This window comes from Panicum virgatum, chromosome 9N, assembly GCF_016808335.1.
Source record: "Panicum virgatum strain AP13 chromosome 9N, P.virgatum_v5, whole genome shotgun sequence".
Taxonomy (NCBI): Eukaryota; Viridiplantae; Streptophyta; class Magnoliopsida; order Poales; family Poaceae; genus Panicum; species Panicum virgatum.
This window is the reverse complement of record NC_053153.1, coordinates 10,921,621-10,940,539: the sequence shown is the minus strand read 5'-3', so window position 1 is coordinate 10,940,539 and position 18,919 is coordinate 10,921,621. Positions and strand designations below refer to the sequence as shown.

General features: G+C 43.3%; 1 protein-coding gene across 2 annotated transcripts; it reads left to right on the top strand.

Annotated features, from left to right (window-relative positions):
* The first annotated feature begins 7,975 nt into the window (after positions 1-7,975).
* Positions 7,976-16,372, top strand: LOC120690834 (protein CASP-like). 2 transcript variants are annotated; one of them, XM_039973673.1, is made up of 18 exons: positions 7,976-8,299; positions 8,973-9,262; positions 9,743-9,892; positions 10,487-10,575; positions 10,712-10,821; positions 10,925-11,019; positions 11,570-11,622; positions 11,742-11,907; positions 12,480-12,572; positions 12,828-12,956; positions 13,066-13,185; positions 13,415-13,495; positions 14,366-14,473; positions 14,820-14,963; positions 15,040-15,138; positions 15,224-15,303; positions 15,852-15,944; positions 16,040-16,372. In XM_039973673.1, the coding sequence occupies exons 1-18, from the start codon at positions 8,164-8,166 to the stop codon at positions 16,104-16,106; spliced, it is 2,103 nt and encodes a 700-aa protein (XP_039829607.1). In that variant the 5' UTR covers positions 7,976-8,163; the 3' UTR covers positions 16,107-16,372. The 2 variants fall into 2 exon arrangements, with proteins under 2 accessions (XP_039829607.1, XP_039829608.1); XM_039973674.1 differs by lacking the exon at positions 7,976-8,299 and adding an exon at positions 8,874-8,890.
* The last annotated feature ends 2,547 nt before the right edge of the window (positions 16,373-18,919 follow it).

The following is an 18,919-nucleotide window of genomic DNA, read 5'->3' as shown; positions in this document are numbered from 1 at the left end:
TGACCCGACGGTATTCCAGACGTGTGTGCTAGGTTACCCTTGCAAGGTTGAATTTCGATTCAGAATCGTCCGCCTCTCACGATGAAATGAGACTGCTTAATCTCTTTGCCACACAGAGTAATAAGAGCAACAATATTCTTATTAATCTTGATGTTTGCTTAGAAGTTCCACCATGTTTGGTTAGTAGATGCTTACATAGAATGGTTAATCAACTAGAACCTTGAAAGCTAAAACTTGAAAGTAAGGACATACTCTTTATTGCTTTTCAGCAAAAGAAAACCAGAGCCTCACAAAGCCTTGCATAGTCTAGCTAAGGTGGGCCACTTATACCCGTTGTCGGTTAAGTCTTGCTGAGTATTAGAATACTCAGCCTTGTTGTTGAAACCCTTTTTCAGGTTTGACTTTTGAGGATCAGGTCGCTAGCTTGACCTATCCTTGCTCGTTGCCTCCTGGCTGGTCCGTAGAATGGGATACGTCTTCGGCCGGCAATAACTATGACGATTGATACCAGGCTTGGGCTAGCTTGGTATACTTTTGGCGACGTGTTGTAGTGATCGTGTTTTATCTTCCGCTGTTTAAACTCTGATTCTACACTTATGTTTGTATAACTGTTTTACTTAAGTTGGTTTTGTAATAATCCTTTGAACTGGTTTGTAATCTTTAATATGCCTGTGTTGTAAAATGGTGGTTGTAATATCTCTGAACTCGCCTTCGTGCGGGATATGCTTGTTCGATCCGAGAATCGGTGGTTGTATCGGGACGTTACCCGACAGACCAAAAATTGTTCCGTTTGAAGTGCGTTAAAGCTAATGTTGCCTTTATGGTGATGGTTTACGCACTTGAGCCGGGATAATTTAGGCGGTTCTGCCACAGTATGTGAACTAGCGAATCATCCTAATATCATTGGATTCTTACAAAGTTCTTGTAAGATATGGATGCAGTCATAGGTGTATGAGATGTACTTAAATGGTTCTACTATAACACTAATTAAATTAAATTACTCACCCCTACTTAAATTACTCATACTTAAATGCGTAGTACTTAAATAGAAAATATATAAACTAAATGTACTAATCTGCAGATCACAAGTGCTGAATCCGGCAGGGCTTCGCCGCTTCCCTTCTCCTCACCTCTCTCTTTTTTTTCTGGATTTTTGGTGGAATTACCCCGGTCGCCCGAGGGGGGGGGGGGCGACAGGCCCCCCTGCCGCGCCCGTGGGCTGGGCCCAGTGGTCGCCCGAGGGGGGGGGGGCGACAGGCCCCCCTATCGCCCGTGGGAGGGGGGCGACGGACCCCTTTTTTTCCAGGGACCTCGTTGCAAATTTGAAGAAAAAAATTACATTTAGGACCTGCCCCCCTATGGGGGGCGACCGGGGGTATTTTTGAAATATTTCAAAACGGACATATATTTTTGAAATTTTTATTTTTTAAAAATATTAAAAATAAAAAATCCCGGCTGACTCGTCACATCCTGGGCCGTCAGACGAAGATTGTATTTTGGCAAGATCTGACCCGTGCAACACCTCACTCACTCAGCCAGCAGGATCTCCAGTGGAGCATGCAGAGAGTGGGCAGTTACCCTACCTGAAGAAAATTGAGAGGCCAATCCTGGCTACACCTGTGCCAAAGAAGAGAGCTGCGCCTACTAACACCAACACGACTGCGAAAGAAGGATAGAAGGAGCACTCGTCTGGCCAACAAGCCGAAATCTGCACTCAACATGGAGCAGCAGGCAACAACGCTACTTATGAGGAAATGTGGATTAGTGGATGAAACAGAGGTGCCAGACCAGGAAAAGGAGGAGGTGTTCAGAACTCAGTTCACTGAGCCAATCCAAGACAGCACAGTTGCAAGCTACAGGGAGACTTTTGGGCTACAGTCTGTGGAGGGCACCGACTGTCTCGGTGTGTGTTTTGGGTGCGTGCGTGTGTTTGTGCCTGTGCCTTTGCCTTTGCCCTCGTCTCTTGGGGTGTGTGTATTTGTGTTTGTGGAGTCTACTGTACTTTGGGAGAGTCTCCCTTGTGTTCTTTGTGCTTGCTGCTACTGCCGGGGGGATGGCAGCTGTTATGTGTTCTCTGGTTTCTCCAATGAGTGAACAGAAATGCCCGCTTTTGAACTGGAATGTTAGGGGCTTGAACAGTCGAGCTAGAAGGAAAGTGGTGAAGGATTTGGCTCAAGACTACATGTGCACGATCGCAACCTTGCAAGAGACAAAGCTGGAGCAGATCAACGAGGAAGTTATCACAGAAACTCTAGGGGTCAAGTTCAGTAAATAGTTTGCTTATCTGCCAGTCCAGGGAACAAGGGAGGTGCAGTTGTGGCAGTTGATGAGGATTTCTACAGAATCATTCATTCAGAATTTCGTCAGCATTCTGTTACTGTGTGTGTTGCATCAACCCAGTGTTTGTCCGAGTAGTGGCTGACAGTGGTTTATGGGCCGCAAGGGTATAGAGAGAAGATTGAGTTTCTAAGTGAGTTAAGGGATATCAAGACAGTGGTTGGAGACAAGTGGCTTCTAATTGGGGACTTTAATCTTATCCTGGAAGCTGATGACAAGAGCAACAGTAATCTGAACCGACGACTCATGGGGGAATTTAGGAACACGCTCAACTTCTTGGAGCTGAAGGAGTTTACTTTGAAAGGAAGGAAGTTCACTTGGTCCAATGACACAACGCAAACAAGAATCGACCGTGCTTTCTGCTCAGTTGAATGTGATTTAATGTTGCCAACCTCGATGTTACATGCTCTCTATTCCATGGTGTTTGACCACAGACCCCTACTATTGGTTGGGGCTTCTGCAGTACAAACTTATAGGGGGTTCAGGTTTTGAATCCTTTTGGCCAAAACTGGCAGGGTATCATGATGTCGTCCAGCAAACTTGGGAACAACCTGTGAATGTTTTCAATCCCTTTCTCCGGCTACACATCAAGCTGTCCAGAAACAGCAAAAGCACTGAGAAAGTGGGCTAAGCAGAAAATTGGAAATAACAAGCTGCTTCATTGCGCGGCTAGGCAGTTGATCGCTATCTTGGATGTTGTTCAAGAACATAGACAGCTAAGTGCGTCTGAAATGCTGCTGAGATGAGATCTGAAGGCACGTTTTCTTGGTTTGACAGCGATAGAAAAGCTCAGGGCAAGGCAGCAATCTAGATTGATCAGCATTCATGCCAGTGAGGCAAACACCAAGCTTTTTTACCTGCATGCAAATGGCAGACGACGAAAAAATTTCATAAGGCATCTACAGACTGATGACAGGATCATGAACACTCATGATGAAAAAGCCAGTTGTGTGTTTCAACACTTTACAAGCAGAATTGGCATGCAGCAAGGCAGGGGCGTTACAGTGGATTGGGACCTAATTAAGCTTCGCAGATCTGACCTACAACACTTGGAGGAAGAGTTCACTGAGGAAGAGGTCAAGGCTGTAGTGCAAGTAATTGCCCCTGACAAGGCACCTGGCCCGGATGGCTTCATTGGAGTTTTTTACAAAACAAGCTGGGATGTGATCAAAGAGGATATCCTAGCAGCAGTCATTTTCTTCTATAACATGGATGATCAACACTTCAATCTGCTCAACAATGCGCACATCGTCCTCTTGCCAAAAAAGGAAGATGCCACTTCCGTGGGAGATTACAGGCCGATTAGTTTGGCGCACAGCATCACCAAATTAATTTCTACGTTAATGGCAGCAAGGCTTTCGTCCGAACTGGACAGCATGGTTTCACGTGCACAGAGCACTTTTATAAAAAAAGAGAAGTTTTCATGACAATTTCTTGTACACTCAGAATCTTATCAGAGAGTTACATAGGGCCGGGAAACCAACCTTGTTCCTAAAATTAGACATAGCCCAAGGCTTTTGACACGGTGAGGTGGGATTTTTTGCAAGAGGTCCTTCAATAGTTGGGGTTTGGAGCAAGATGGCGAGCTTGGGTGTCAACTCTGTTAGGCAAGTCATCGTCGTCTGTGTTACTGAATTGGGTGAGAAGGCAGTGGTTCAAGCACAAAACGGGGCTGCGTCAAGGGGGTCCGCTTTCCCCAATGCTTTTCATCCTAGCAATGGAACCTCTGCAACTTATGTTCAACAAAGCAACCGAGCAAGGGCTGCTGTCACCTATCTGCAATAGAAATGCAAAACTCAGAATAAGTTTGTTCGCAGATGATGCTGCCATCTTTCTGAACCCGGTGGGTGAGGAGGTGCAGGTGGTAAAGCACATCTTGGAAGCTTTTGGAAGGGTGTCTGGTCTGATCACTAATACTGAAAAGAGTGAGGTGTACCCAATTCGCTGCGAGGGACTTGACTTACAACACATAATGGATGCTTTCAAATGCCCAGTTAAATCCTTCCCTTGCAAATATTTGGGTTTGCCACTACACGTCAGGGCTATTAGACATATTGACATTCAACCTCTGATTGATAAGATGGGTGGCAAATTGGCAGCGTGGAAAGGAAGATTACTGAATAGGGCTGGAAGGTTGAGGTTAGTCAACTCGGTGCTATCCTCCTTGCCAACTTACTTCTTGACGGTGTTCAAAATGCCAAAGTGGGCGATCAAAAGGATAGATAAGTTAAGGAGGAGTTTTCTTTGGAAATGAGAAGCGGAGGCCAAGGGAGGGCACTGCCTTGTGAAATGGACCAAAACTATGAGGCCAAAGAAGTTTGGTGGACTTGGAATTCTTGACCTTGATCTGTTCAGCAGGGCTCTTCGGTTACGGTGGCTGTGGTATCAATGGACAACTCCTAATCGGCCTTGGGTTGGTACTGAGCCGCCTGTGAATGATGTTGATTGGCAGCTATTCAGAGCAAGTACGTAGTGACACTTGGCAATGGAGAAAAGGCAAGTTTTTGGCAGTCAACCTGGCTGCATGGGCAAGCACCGATGGATCGTTTTCCTGATCTTTTCAAGTGGGCATGGAGGAAAAACAAAACGGTTAAGGAGGAACTGCACAAACAGAATTGGACACGAGGGCTATGTGAGGAACGAGAGTACTCTATCCTGCCTGTGATGAGTGAATTGTCAACCGTGTGGTGTGATCGTGCGCTTGGTCTTTGGATTGCAGGTACACGGGCGTCGAGTGTCGACGGGGAGCTGCCGTGGAGGTGTTGTGGCCGATGGACCGTGCGGTGGACGGCGGTGAAGGGCAGCCGGGATCGGAGCTCGGACCGGGCGGCAGCTGTGGCGTCCACTCCTGGATCGAGGGCGCAAGCGGCGACGGAAGGCGGGTTTCTTGGTTTGCGCCACAAAACCAAGGAGGCGGACGGCGGTTGAAGACGCCAAGTCGTGGAGGCATGGGCGTCGGTCTCGGGACTGAGGGAGGTGATGGGCGTCGACGGCGTCTAGGGCCTCGCTGCGGGCGAGGAGGTGACGGGCGTCGGGCGGCGTCTAGGGCCGTTAGAAGGCCGAGGCGGGAACGGCGTGGAGGCGGGAATCTTCCCGCGCGTGAGGTTTTGGCGGTTTTCTCAAAACCGGCCACCTACCGGGGTTTCGCAGACCCTTCAAAACCGCGGACCTGATCTTCATCAAGATGGCGACATCGCGGAGAATACTTCGTTTCGAAGAAAGAACCTCGGCCGTCGGATGAGATCGTGTACAGGGGGTGCTGCAGGCCAACCGGTCTGACCGGTCTAACCAACCGGTCTGACTGGTCCAGCGTACCGGTCTGACCAGTACCGCGGGTATAAATACCCCTTCACTTGTGTTAGGTTAATTGTGGCTTTTGTAATCTGTTCGCGGACTCTGTTCTCCAGGCCGCCCCCCCTGCGTCTCCCTCCCTCTGTTCTTCTCTTTAGAGTAGATTTGTTATGGAATTGTGAGACTTTGTATTGGATTTGATTGGGAAAGGAGGCCCCATCCTCCTTGTGCCCTCTGGGCTTTTGAATCAATCCAATCCCGTCCTTCTTGTGCTCTTTTGTGATGGATTTTCGTTTTGATTTTGATGCACATGATCGAGACGGTTCTTTGAGCTCTTTGTAGTGATTCCCATGTTTCTAGCCTCATGCTAAACCCTCTGGAATCACCAGTGCTTCAGAATTGAAGTTCTTGAGCTTTCGAGAAAACCCCAACCCTTCTTGATCTCCCCTCGAATTCTCGAGTTTCTTTGATCTTTAGGACGAGATCTCTTGGAGATATGTTCACGGAGTAGGGGCGAAGCTATCCCCCAAGTTTATCGATTTTCGTGGTCATTTGGTTGAGATTTATCGTTTGAATCCAAGTTTTCGGGGGTTTTCTTGGTGCCACCGGTCAGACCGGTCTGCTAGTTTTTTGAACAGCCGCGACCGGTCAGACCGGTCCAGTGAACCGGTCAGACCGGTCCAGACAGATCAGTTCTGCAGCTTTCCCGATTCGCTTCCGATTTGCTTCGTGGTTTCGCTCGCTCGTTCGAGGCCTTTTGTGTTGGTTTAGCTTTTCCATAGCTATTCCAAACTCTGGTCAGAACGCTTGAGGGCTTGGGTGATTTTCGGGATATAGGCCGACGGTTCGAATTTCGAAGAAATTTTGATCGGCTCCCATTCATCCCCCCTCTGGTCGCCGGCTTCGGTCCCTCACTATGGAGAATGCAAATATTCGAGGAGATGGCAAGTTTTGTTCAGCTTTGGGACCTTGTTCAGAGTGTGCAGTTATCTGACCAGCAAGAACAAACCACTTGGAGATGGACGTCAGATGGGATTTACACGGCAAAATCTGCTTACAATGCACAGTTTCTTGGGTCATTTAGCACTTTCAGAGCGGAGAACGTTTGGCGAGCAGATGTTGAAGGCAAGCACAAGTTCTTTGCTTGGCTTCTCATCCAATGTAAGCTTCTGACAGCAGACAAGCTACTGGCTCGGCAATGGCCATGTAACCCAACCTGTCCTTTATGCAATCTGGTACCCGAGACAGCATCGCACCTCATCCTTCATTGCCCATTTTCACAACAAGTTTGGGCACTGTTGGAAACCTGGACACAGTCTACCATCAAGAAATCGGTTCAGGGAATTGAAGTCATGGCCTGGTGGGAGAAGGAACTAGCTTATCTACCAAAGAAGGCAGCGGTGATGATCTATTGTGCCTGGAACATCTGGAAGGCAAGAAACAAGAAGGTTTTCGAGAAAAAAACTCTGACCCAGGGGAGGTGTTGCAGGAAATCAAGTCTGAGATGCAGTGTAGGAGTTTGGCCTGCGGAAGACCTGAGTTATCTTCGTTTAATGTTTAGTTTCGTTTTTTTAGTTTGAGAACTACTTTTTTATGTAATATCACCACTGTAAGCTCTCTGAACTTCTGCTTTCTTCTCCTTAAATGACAAAGCGGAGCTCCCGCAAACTTTTCAAAAAAAAAGATCCAGTAAAAAAAATTGCGTACCGTTTTTCCTTTTTCTTTTTGGAAGAACAAACAAAAGTCAAGTTCCAGAAATGAGTTCGTCGTGCTCGGCTCGACAAGTGAGGACATCGGTAGGCTTTTTTGTTGGGCCAGCCCTAGGGTAATTTTTTCTAGTGCGCTTCACAGCCTAAAATTTCGGCCAGACCGGAGTCAGTTGTTGCCTCTCATCCCCTGGCTGTGTGTGTTATGTAGGCTGCACACATTTCATGGCCCAACATCGTAATCTTCGGCTCATAACACATCTGAAAGTAATTGTTTATGATTGTGAATTTGTGCTACAAATATTACAGTATTATCAAATATTAGAGTATAGTATAAAAGAGAGACTATTAGATTTGATTAAATAGCAACCCATATTACCTTACATACTGTACTTAAATTCTTACTCATGGTGATATTGAGATCCTAATCACTCCATGGTAAACCACACTTATCTTATTCCTATATAAGAATATTTGCCATTTTGTGGTGATCTGGCACAATAAAATATAACTTAGTAAAACATTAAGTTAGATTTGCATCGGTGAAAAAAATCAATCTTCACTTAGAAAAACAAAATAAACAAGCGAAAGAGCCTACGAAAAACTGGCAGTTGAATCAAACCAAAGCCCAGTGGCACCACCCCTCCCCTCCCGTCGCGGCGTCGCCATCTCCACCGCTCCACGAGACGCAGTCCGGTGCTGCGACAACCACACGAAACCCACTTCTGAAGAAGCAGATCGCACATATATCGACTCCACTCCGCGCGTCGCCGCCGTCCGACCTGCCAGATCCAGGCGTCCAGATCCCCGAACACTCGAGCGTCCCCCCATGGAGCCCTCGCCGGCGCAGGCGGGCGCGTGGGACCGCGACCGCTCGCCGCCGCCGCCTCCGCCTCCCCCGCCCCAGTCGTCGGCCGCCGCGGCGATCTCGTCGCCGCTCGCCGTCGTCTGCAGCTTCTGGAAAGGTGCGCCTCGATCCTACCTGACGGTTTGGTGCCACTCGCCCAGTGGGCGGTGTAGCTTCGTAGTGGTGAGCTCCGGGGAGCGCAGTTGGACTGGATCATGCCGCGTTAGCTGTGCAGAGCCGCGATTCCTGCTTCGCGCCCGCTCGTACTGGCCCCTAGTGGTTGTAGGTGTTATTAGAATTTGTTGCTAATTTCGACTGAATTGATCTTAATTGCCCTGAAATGTTGACATACATTTGGTATTGCCATAGCCATCCATCCGCATTTGCTCTGCGCACCTTGTCAAATTGATTGCTCCAACTCCAAGTCTTTATGTGAATGGGTCTCTAGATGTGTAGAGCTTGTGGCTCATTACTGTGCACTGGCACCAAGTATGGAAATCAGTTTCAGTGCAGAAGGCTTCAGTATCCATCTCAAACATAACTTCCCATATCTGAGAAGCTTGGAAAATTTTGCTGTCCTAAATTTAGCTTTTCCTATAGAGTTTGCAACATCGCAAAGGATGAGTTAAGAGATTGAGAACAAGTGTTGTGAGCTTCGAACACCGAGTAATTGTGGTTTCTTCTTGTGATATAGTTTAGCAACACTGAGGTAACATTGAATGTGAATTGTCTTGCTCTGTGGAATGCTATCAGTGGTGGTAATTCTGACTCTGGCTTCTTGTGCACAATAGACTTTGATTTGGAGAAGGAAAGAAGCGGTTTGGATGAGCAGGGTTTAAAGATTGCGGAGAATCAAGAGACTAGCCAAAAGAACAGACGTAAGCTGGCTGAGAACACTCGGGATTTCAAAAAGGCATCTTCAGATGATAAGCTGAGTTTGTTCAACTCTTTGCTGAAGAGTTATCAAGAAGAAGTTGATAACCTCACAAAGAGAGCAAAGTTCGGAGAAAATGCATTTCTCAACATCTACCAGAAGCTCTATGAAGCCCCTGATCCATATCCAGCTCTTGCTTCAATGGCTGTATGTTCTTTCAAATATTTTCTTTTTTTAATCTTCGAATTCAATTATCTATTGTACTTGTAAATATACTGTCGAAAACTGGGAAAATCTGTCCTTGCATTTCCAAGGTCGTAAAATTTCATGTTATCATCAAGACAAACAACATTTGTTATCTCGTCGTAATTTCTGAAACGCATATGATAATTTTATATGATTAAATTCTTATATTATATTTCTTTTGTAGCAAATTACCTTCACCTAGCTGTATTCTACAACCCATCAACAAAAGCTAGTTTATTACAACATGGAAACATATAGGCGATAGGTTTTCAAATGGTAAAATGCAGTACCAGTTTTGGGAAAAAAAATGGTGTTTTATGATTTCCTCCGATAAATCACATGTTTTTAACTTTATTTTACATTTGATCTTGAATCAGTTTTCCTAACAAGAAGCTCATCTGCAATCATTAATTCTAGTGCTAAGGATTTCAATGCATGCAGGATCAAGACCAGAAACTATCTGAACTTGAGACTGAAAACCGTAAGATGAAACTGGAGCTTGAAGAATATCGTGCTGAAGCTGCGCACTTGAAGAACCAGCAGGCAACAATTAGGCGACTTGAAGAACGAAATCGCCAACTAGAACAGCAGGTATGCTCTGTTTCCATTCAAATATCTGCTCTATTTTCTTATCTTTGAAACTTTCTTTCATGTCTAGGAGATCAGTGCTAAAAAATGAGTTTCTTCTGTCCTGTTCGTAAATAGTGAAACATGGCAATTCATGCATAGAATGATGACAAACAAAATGCTAAATTTCTCCTAATTTCAATGTGTAAGTACTTTTGTTTGAGCACCATATTATTCAGTGTTTTAAAGGTGCCAAGGCGACCCAAGGCGAGCTGGGTATGCCTGGACGCCTAGGCGGCGACTAGGCGACAATCGTGGCTGTTACCCAAGGCGAGCTGGGTCCGCTTGGACGCTAGGCGACGCCTTTAAAACATTGATACTATTAACTAAGTTCTATTTCATATAAGTATGCTTCTATGCGAGTTACTAATTGGTGTACTGAGTGGTGGAAATTTCTTTTGTCTACCAGTAGGTAGCCTTTAGACTTAAGTCTGGTAACTTTTTATAAAAATAATTTAGAGTTTTAGACTAGTTCAGATAAGTTTAAATGCGAACTTTATTTCTCATGGTTTTTACTTTCAATATTTTCATGTTCAATTAACCTGCTAATGATTTTAGATGGAGGAGAAAGTGAGGGAGATGGTTGAAATGAAGCAGCGAAGCATGGCTGAAGATAGTCAGAAAACTTTGGAAGCCCTTAAAGATAGGTATGCCTAATTAACAGTAAATATGAAAATGAATTGATATGTTATCACCCCAATTGCAATGTCCTGACACTCAAGGCTCACTCGTATACCTTGACTCATACCACATATTTTGACCTTTATGTTCCTGTAATCGTAGGGAGCGGTCATTGCAGGACCAACTAAGGCAAGCTACAGAAAGTGTAAAGAATATGCAGAAGCTACATGAATCGGCGCAAAGCCAGTTGTTTGAGCTTCGCACTCAGTCAGGTCTATTTCTAAGCTGTGTTACCATGATCATATTCTGAAATAGTTGGGATGGCACAATATATTCTAAATGTTCTAGTGAATTGAAGCATCTCATTTCATTCAGAGGAGGATCGAGCTGCAAAGGAGGCTGAAGTCAGCCTTCTGATGGATGAAGTTGAACGCGCTCAAGCACGATTAGTCAGTCTTGAGAGGGAAAAGGTAGCCCTGCAATTTGCAATTCTACTTTCATGTTTCTGCTTGCATAACTTTTCTATGTGGATGGTTCTAACATGTGGCACTGTGTCAGTTTGTTATGATTTATCGGCGGCCACTTCTGTTTTTCATGTTTTCCCAAATACGTGCTGTTTATATGTGGTAGAGCTACTTTTAGAAATCGTATGGGGTTTTATCCCACCCACCTACTCGACAAACCAACCAAAATTTTCCTGGTGATTTGCATCCAGTGTAGTGGGGGTCAAATTAACCAAACTAGAATTCATGGACCAAATAGCCCCTTCATTATATATAAGTTAAGAAACTAGCCATATAAATTTTCAAGAAGTAATGCTCTTCAGTGTGATCTATATCAAGGCATGGACCTTGACCTAAACTGTGTGACGTCAGTAATCACCATCAATCTGAAATGCCCTAACTTCATGGACAGAGTGAATAATATATAGATGCGCTGATCAGAAATCTGTAAAGCTATTGCTCATTGCATGACCCCCCAAATACCATTTTGTAAAACCCTTTTCCCTTTTTCCTGCAGGGGGATTTACGTTCTCAGTTGCAGACAACAAATGAAGATGCAAGCAAGAGTAGGTCAGTTATTTTTACCTTATTTTGCCTGTGTATTTCGTGTAAACTTTCAGTAGTGCTGCTTTTTAGCAGTGTTTTTTTTTTGAAGTTGATCTTGTTATCTGAACTACATAATTTTGTAGTGATTATTTGGAATCAAGTGATATACTTGAGAGTTCCTTGAACGCGAAGGAGAAGATTATCTCAGAGTTAAATGCAGAACTTCGCAATATTGAAAGTACTTTATCAAGTGAGAGAGAAATGCATGTGAATGAGCTAAAGAAGTTGACTGCTTCACTCACCGAAAAGGTACTAACTTCTTAAAGACTGCTATCATGTGTAAACTCAGTAACTGGTGTTCTTGGATCAGCAGAGTATTCTTGTATAATTTTGTTTATTGTGTGGATTTCTTGAAGTTGTAAGGGGCTTATTTAGAAAACCTTCATTTTATGGGTCTCAAGTTCTTTTTTTTTTCCTGAAAACGCGGTAGAACTTCGTTCATTTTATTAAGAAAGAGAGAATAAAATACAAAGCAGGGATCACAGGGGTCCCCAGAAAACAACCCACACCCACTTACACAAATAAAGCTGTTACTTATGTGCCACTCACGGGAGAAAAACAACTTAAGCGACCTTGACAGAAATTCATGAAGTGTGTGGGCTCCAGCTGAGCACCAAAGGGTCTTAAGTTCTTAACCTGTCTAGTTAGTCAACCCCTGTGATCCATTTTCCAAAAAGTAGTTCAGTAAATTCTAATTTATTTGCTGTTGTCATTGTTCACCTGCTATGTTGTTGTTGTTGTATTAGTTATCTTATTTGATTCCATGCAACTAAACTGTACTTTTTCTTGAAAATTTTTGTTGATTCATTTTCCATCTGTAGGAAAGTGCTCTTATGGAGTTGAAGAAAGAACTTCAAGAACGACCTACACAAAAAACGGTAGATGATCTCAAGAAAAAGGTTCAGATTTTGCAGGTATTGCAACAGAAATACATCTGCGTACCACAATCATCACAATAAACCCTCTTTCTTTTGAGACCACCATCAGTGTGCCAATTCCTAAGTTCTTAACCACATCTATATTCCATTTATAAAAGTGGTGATTCTAGAATGATATATTTGTGATACAGTTATATGGAATTTACCACTTTGTCATTGCTACACGTTACTCCACTATCTTTTGACTCTTTGGTTTTTATTTATGCTAATACCAATATTTTTTTTCAATAGGCCGTTGGTTACAACTCCATAGAAGCTGAAGACTGGGAACTAGCTACCAATGGTGAAGAAATGAGCAAGCTGGAAGCATTGCTTCTTGACAAGAACCGGAAAATGGAGCATGAACTAACACAACTGAAGGTTGGTATCTGGTTCAGATGCTGGAAGCTGTGTTTTTTCTGTTTAAGCTATTCTTTCTCTAAGGGCATCTTTATCTTCTGGAACTGGCTGATAAGTTCTATTTTAAAAGGTTAAAATATCAGAGAAGACAAGTCTTCTTGAGGAAGCTGAGAAAAGGATAGCTGAACTAACTTCAAAGGTCGAGGAGCAGCAAAAGTTGATTTTGAAACTCGAAGATGACATATTAAAGGTTGTTTCACATGGTCCTTTGATAACTTTCCTAGAACCAATTAATCCTTGATTTCTTGAATATTCATAAAATCTGTAAGGTGTCATTTCTTTTGCATTCAGGAACACTGTAGTTTGAATACTGTTATAATTCTGTAACGCAAAACTTAGAAACCAGAAGGTTGCTATATTATTGTTCTACTTTCATCTTTGAAAGCACCTACAACTAATGTTTCTTATCTTTTGTGCAGGGTTACAGTTCAACCGATAGAAGGGCTTCACTGTTGAATGATTGGGATCTCCAAGAAATCGGCTCTAGTGAAGCATCGGAGGTAATTACTACTTAGGTTCACTTATCATGTCTAATCATAATTCTGCGTGCCTCTTGTTATCTGAAGATATGGTTGCTGAAGTTTTTTTAAAGAATATTTGTATTACAATTGGTCCCTGTAGTAGTGTATATCAAGTGCATAAGTGTATATTGGTACACAATACACAAACTTTATCAAATGGATTTGGTCCAATCTGAATGGCCCTAGTGAGAGGTGTGAATTCTGAATTCCCTCATCGCGTTTTTAATTGGACTAAACCCAATCGGGCCTAACTTCTGGTCCGAGGGATGTGATCGTGAATGAGATTGTGGATATGTCCATCTGTACTGTTCTGCACAGGATATTTCCTCATCTTGTTGCCTGTAACTGTTTACACATCATGATACTTCTTTGATCCAATAAATACCATTGATTCTGTACTAACAGTTTGTTAATAAAAAGATCCACTGCATCCAAATTTAAAAGATCCAGAGTTAATGCTCTAGCAAAAGTAATATGTAGCATCTCCCTTAAAAAGATAGTTGCTGATTAGCAACATATGCAGATTTTTATTACCTGAGTCCATTCTACAAAATATATAAATGTGCCAGATTTTGCTTATGTTGAACCTTTAGATTTGTACCAAACATGTACTATTAGCAGTATAGTTGGCTATATATGTATGTACTGCAGCTAAAATTTTAACTGCATAAATATTTTATTTTGAGGAAACATCTCTTAGGCCTCTTTCTAAGGTTGCAGTTTGTTAAGAGGAAAAATGAAGGCCTGTCAAAATAGATGATTATAACTCTGGTTGTTTAGCTGCCCTTGACATGCATAATGGGATGGGTGCTTTTTCTCAAATTCGTGCATATGTTTTTTATTTTACAGGGTACTGATCCAAGGCATGCATCACCAGATCAAGATCAAAATTCTATGCTCAAAGTCATCTGCAACCAGAGGGATCGCTTCCGTGCACGACTACGTGAAACTGAGGAGGTATATTTGATGAATTTTTAGAAAATGGCTGCATCATTTTAGTTTGAAGTGAAATTGGTTGTCTAGTCCTCAGATAAGTACATGCAGCATGTTTCACAATTTACAATGCCATTGGACGACGGTTGAGATGACTGGTTTTGCTCAACCGGTGATTACACTAACCCTTAGAATAATATTTATAGGAGTGAATACCAGATGACATGGCCATTTGCCTCGATCATCTTCCAAGCTTTGGCTTTGTTATGTTTTTTGCGGAATTTTTCTCATACCCAATGATGAGTCGTCTTTGCTATGTGAAACATGACGGTGCATCAGCATGGCTAATCATCATTCTTTGGTATCATAGGAACTGAGGAAATTAAAGGAGAAGTATGCGATGCTGACTGTAGAGCTGGAAAAAACTAAAGCTGATAATGTCCAACTTTATGGAAAGATTCGATATGTCCAGGACTACAGCCACGACAAGATTGTTTCCAGAGGACCAAAGAAGGTTTATCATAAATCTTTACAATATAAATTGTGTTATTCATGTTTTCTAGCATTTGACCGTTGCTGTGTTGTTTCAGTATGCCGAAGATATTGAAAGTGGTTCTTCAGATGTTGAAGCAAAGTACAAGAAAATGTATGAGGACGACATAAATCCTTTTGCTGCTTTTTCGAAGAAGGTATATATGTGTTAACATATCATTAGTAACACCTGTATGTATGGTATTGCACATAGTTTATTTATACTTTCCTTTTCATACACAGGAAAAGGATCAACGATACAAGGAACTTGGTTTAAGAGATAAAATCACTCTTAGCAGTGGTCGGTTTCTCCTTGGTAACAAGTATGATACTCTCTTCTTTTCTTTGCGTAACTCAGACTCTCTCCCTCCCTCCGTTCTCCCTCTCCTTTAGTTTTTTCATCCAGTATGCTGAAATTTGGTAATAACCATTAGGTGGTTGTAGAGACAGACAGAGATGTCTATATTTGACCACTTACAATTATGTGATTTTGTTGTCAAAATATTGTGTTGCCCGAACATTTGGAAGTTGGAACCTGAACCGAATAATAGCAACCCCTGTGACTTAGGTGTGGGTTCCTTAGTAATGATACAATGGTAGTTATTGTGGCCCTAGCTTGAAATTACGCACTGTCATAGCAGTTATGCTCAAACTTCATATGTTGGGTCATCACACAATGTCTAGAGCTGTGACTTTTTTTCAGTTTATTTCAGCTTCGTAGTGTTGAGAAGCTTGTTTTAAATAGATCTTTCATGATATACATGATTGATCAGATATGTTTGTTCTGCATGAGGCCAGAGTTTCTTTACTTCCGTCACCAAGTGGACTGGAATGAGAAATTTATATTACAGCTATTTATGTCTACTCGCAGATACGCCCGGACATTTATATTTTTCTACAGCATTGGATTGCATCTCCTTGTATTTACATTGCTGTACAGAATGTCAGCTTTGAGCTATCTCCAGTAAGTTCCCAGTCCTATAACAATTTAAGTTGAGCTGTTACAAACCAGATTTGACCAAAGTTCCTGAGCATTTCTAATATGAATTATTTACACAGCACGACTCCTGGACATGATGAAATCATTCTGGATGCTGGCAATCAGACACTATCGCACATGCTCTAATTCAAGCTGAACTTCCATGGACAGTATCATAGAAGCAGATACATTCTGGGTTTTGATCTGTAGAATCTTTGCATAGGATCATGACTGAAATTGCAATTTTTATCTGTTCCCGTAGGAGTCTGGATATGTTTCTGTAGATAAAAGTTTTTCCAGTTTTGGGGGCAGGGGTGGGCAGGGCATGGACTTTGAAGTCTCTGTATACTGTTGTATTATTAATTGCCATTTTCTTGGTAAATGAAAGCACAAATTTGGCCACAAAAGGTAAATCATACCGTCACATACATTGTTCTTATATATATATATATATATATATATATATATATATATATATATATATATATTACATACGCTCGAAAGACAGTATCTTCACTAGTAGATAGATTTGTATTCATGAGTGATAAGTTATACTCCGTTGCACGCTTGATTTCAGATCCACAAGGCAGAGATTTGATTGCGAATCCCATCAACATTAAATGAACTTCTTTTCAGTTAGCGGTATTTTAGACGCGTGTGCAATCAAAGTAAAAACTATGTAAGCACATGTCAAGAAATAATTACTGCAATCTTCGTTTCAACTACCGGTATTTTTTTCTGAAAAAGAAATGGGGTACTTTAGATGCGTGAAATTAAAGTAAAAACTATGAAAGCACTTATAAAGAAACAAGTACTGCATTCTTTTCTGTAAAACATGGAACAGTGACCGAGCAACACATCCAGTTCTTTTGAACTGAAAGACATACAGTTCCGTTACGTGGTTCTTCACTTGTCACTGCCATCAACCTCTGCCGCTTGACCCTATGGCCCTCACAAGCGGCAGCGACAGCGACCGAATAGCCCTGGCTTGCGGCGAGCCAAGGATTACTCGGAGTTGAGTACCAGCAGACCTCCATCCAGAAAGAGACGAGGTCGTGGTCTCGACGTCTCCCCTGTGGCTGTGACCGCGGCCGAAGCCCCAATTGATGGTGTGGGCCGTGGGGAAGGCACCAAACGGGCAGCCATCAGCTCACTGGCCGCCGAATAGCCGCAGCCGAGCCGAGCCCGAGAGAGCCTCTCGCCAGTCGCCGGCACGGTAGGCGGGGGCCCGGGAGGTACACGGAGGTGGGGGCCCACTCGGGGGGAACCACCGGTCGTGGCGTGATCGCTGCGTACGGGCCATACGCGACTCATGGGGTCGATGCGGCCACGTCGCCGCGGATCGGAGGAGAGGAGCGCGCGGCGTCGCCGTGGGGGTGGGGCCCCGGGGTCGCCGTCGGCGTGATCTGGCGTGCCTATCTCGCTATCCGTCAAGTTGGGGTGGGGTGCCGGGGTGGAGCGGAAGCCGGGAGCCATTAGCCTTGACACGTGGCCAGCAAGTGCCTAATGAGACCAATGGAGAGGATCAGGAGGTGATACCGTTATTTCTTCACCCTAATGGACCCCCAGCTTCAGCTTGGGTGGACATGATCTTACATTCTTACTTCTGGACATCAAGACATGCTACGCCCGGACCACTTACATTGACTTTTTTTCTCTCCTAAACTCAAGTTAGCGTTCCACTCTGCTTTAGCACCTTATGAGCATAGCTAATAATACAGCCTTCTGCTGCCTGTAAGCAGCGGTGGAGCTAGGGGGTGCTGGGATGCTCCAGCCCCCCTATCCCTATACAGCCCATGCAGCCCCCCAAAGCTCTCCTACAAATTTCAACAATGAATTAAGAGGATGATGTGGAAAATGAGGAAGAAGAGAAGAAAAAGAGAGAAGGGAAGGAAGAAGAAGAGGAAGATAAGCCCCCCCTAAGTTCAAATTCTAGATTCGCCATTGGCTGTAAGAATTTTTGCAGCTCATCTCTCAGCCTAGCTACTTGTATAGTGGTTTAGCTTTTCACCATTAATATATGACCAACTTGTCTCTCCACAAAATTTCTTGGGTTTTTGTGTTGAAACTGGCTGCAAGTTTACAACCTGTTTTTTCTCTCTCTTTTCTCATCTCTCCTCCACCTCAGCATTCAATTTTCTTACGGTCCATCATAATACTTGCTCTAACATTTTTTTTGGTGGTACATGGTCTTCAGAAGATCCGACGACATTGCTAAGGCTAAAACAAAAGCGAGCCACACTTTTACGAATACACTTGCAACTCGCACTCCCATGTCATGTGTTCCATATCCATATATAGCTGCACTTATACATGTGGGAGAACAAAATTCCTTTTGCCAGAGTTGTTCGACCATTCAAAAATAAATGGCCGAGCGTATGTAGGAGCGGGGGGGGGGGGGGGGGGGGGAGCCAATCATTGTCGGTTTCGCGTGTATTTGTGTGCGCGAGAAAAGTTAGTGACCTTGCTTGATGGGGACTACTTACATGGGTCGACATGCTATCAACGTCCACGAGAAATTCTTCATAGCTAAGAGGGATTTATCATATATTTCTCGCAAGTAGGGGAATATATATGTGTGTGTGATATCTAAATTCATTTGTAAGACAATACGAACAATAGTAACATCCATTTTGCCTTTCCGAGAAGAAAAATGATGTTTCCTTTTGCCTTTCGCTAAACTCATCCATTTTGCCTTTGGCCACTACCGAGGCTCTTGTAACTAACAAACTGTGGTATCTTAGGTTCTAGCTTTGACTACCTGTGGGAGCGAATATTCTAGAATTTAGCGGCGTTGTACATTCAGTAGTAGCGAGACGTCTGTGGTGATTTCGTCAATCTTGATTATTTTCCGGCTGTCTTTGAAGATACTTATAGAGGTAGGATTTGCGTACGTGTGTTCATAGGGGTGAGTGTGCGTGTATTGTGAGTATCTGAATTGAACTATGTAATAGAAAAAA

Coding starts and splice junctions, on each gene's coding strand:
- LOC120690834 (XM_039973673.1), top strand. CDS start 8,164: ATGGAGCCCTCGCCGGCGCAGGCGGGCGCGTGGGACCGCGACCGCTCG. Junction 12,957..13,065: donor ATGAACTAACACAACTGAAG/GTTGGTATCTGG, acceptor CTATTTTAAAAG/GTTAAAATATCAGAGAAGAC. Junction 13,496..14,365: donor GCTCTAGTGAAGCATCGGAG/GTAATTACTACT, acceptor TTTATTTTACAG/GGTACTGATCCAAGGCATGC.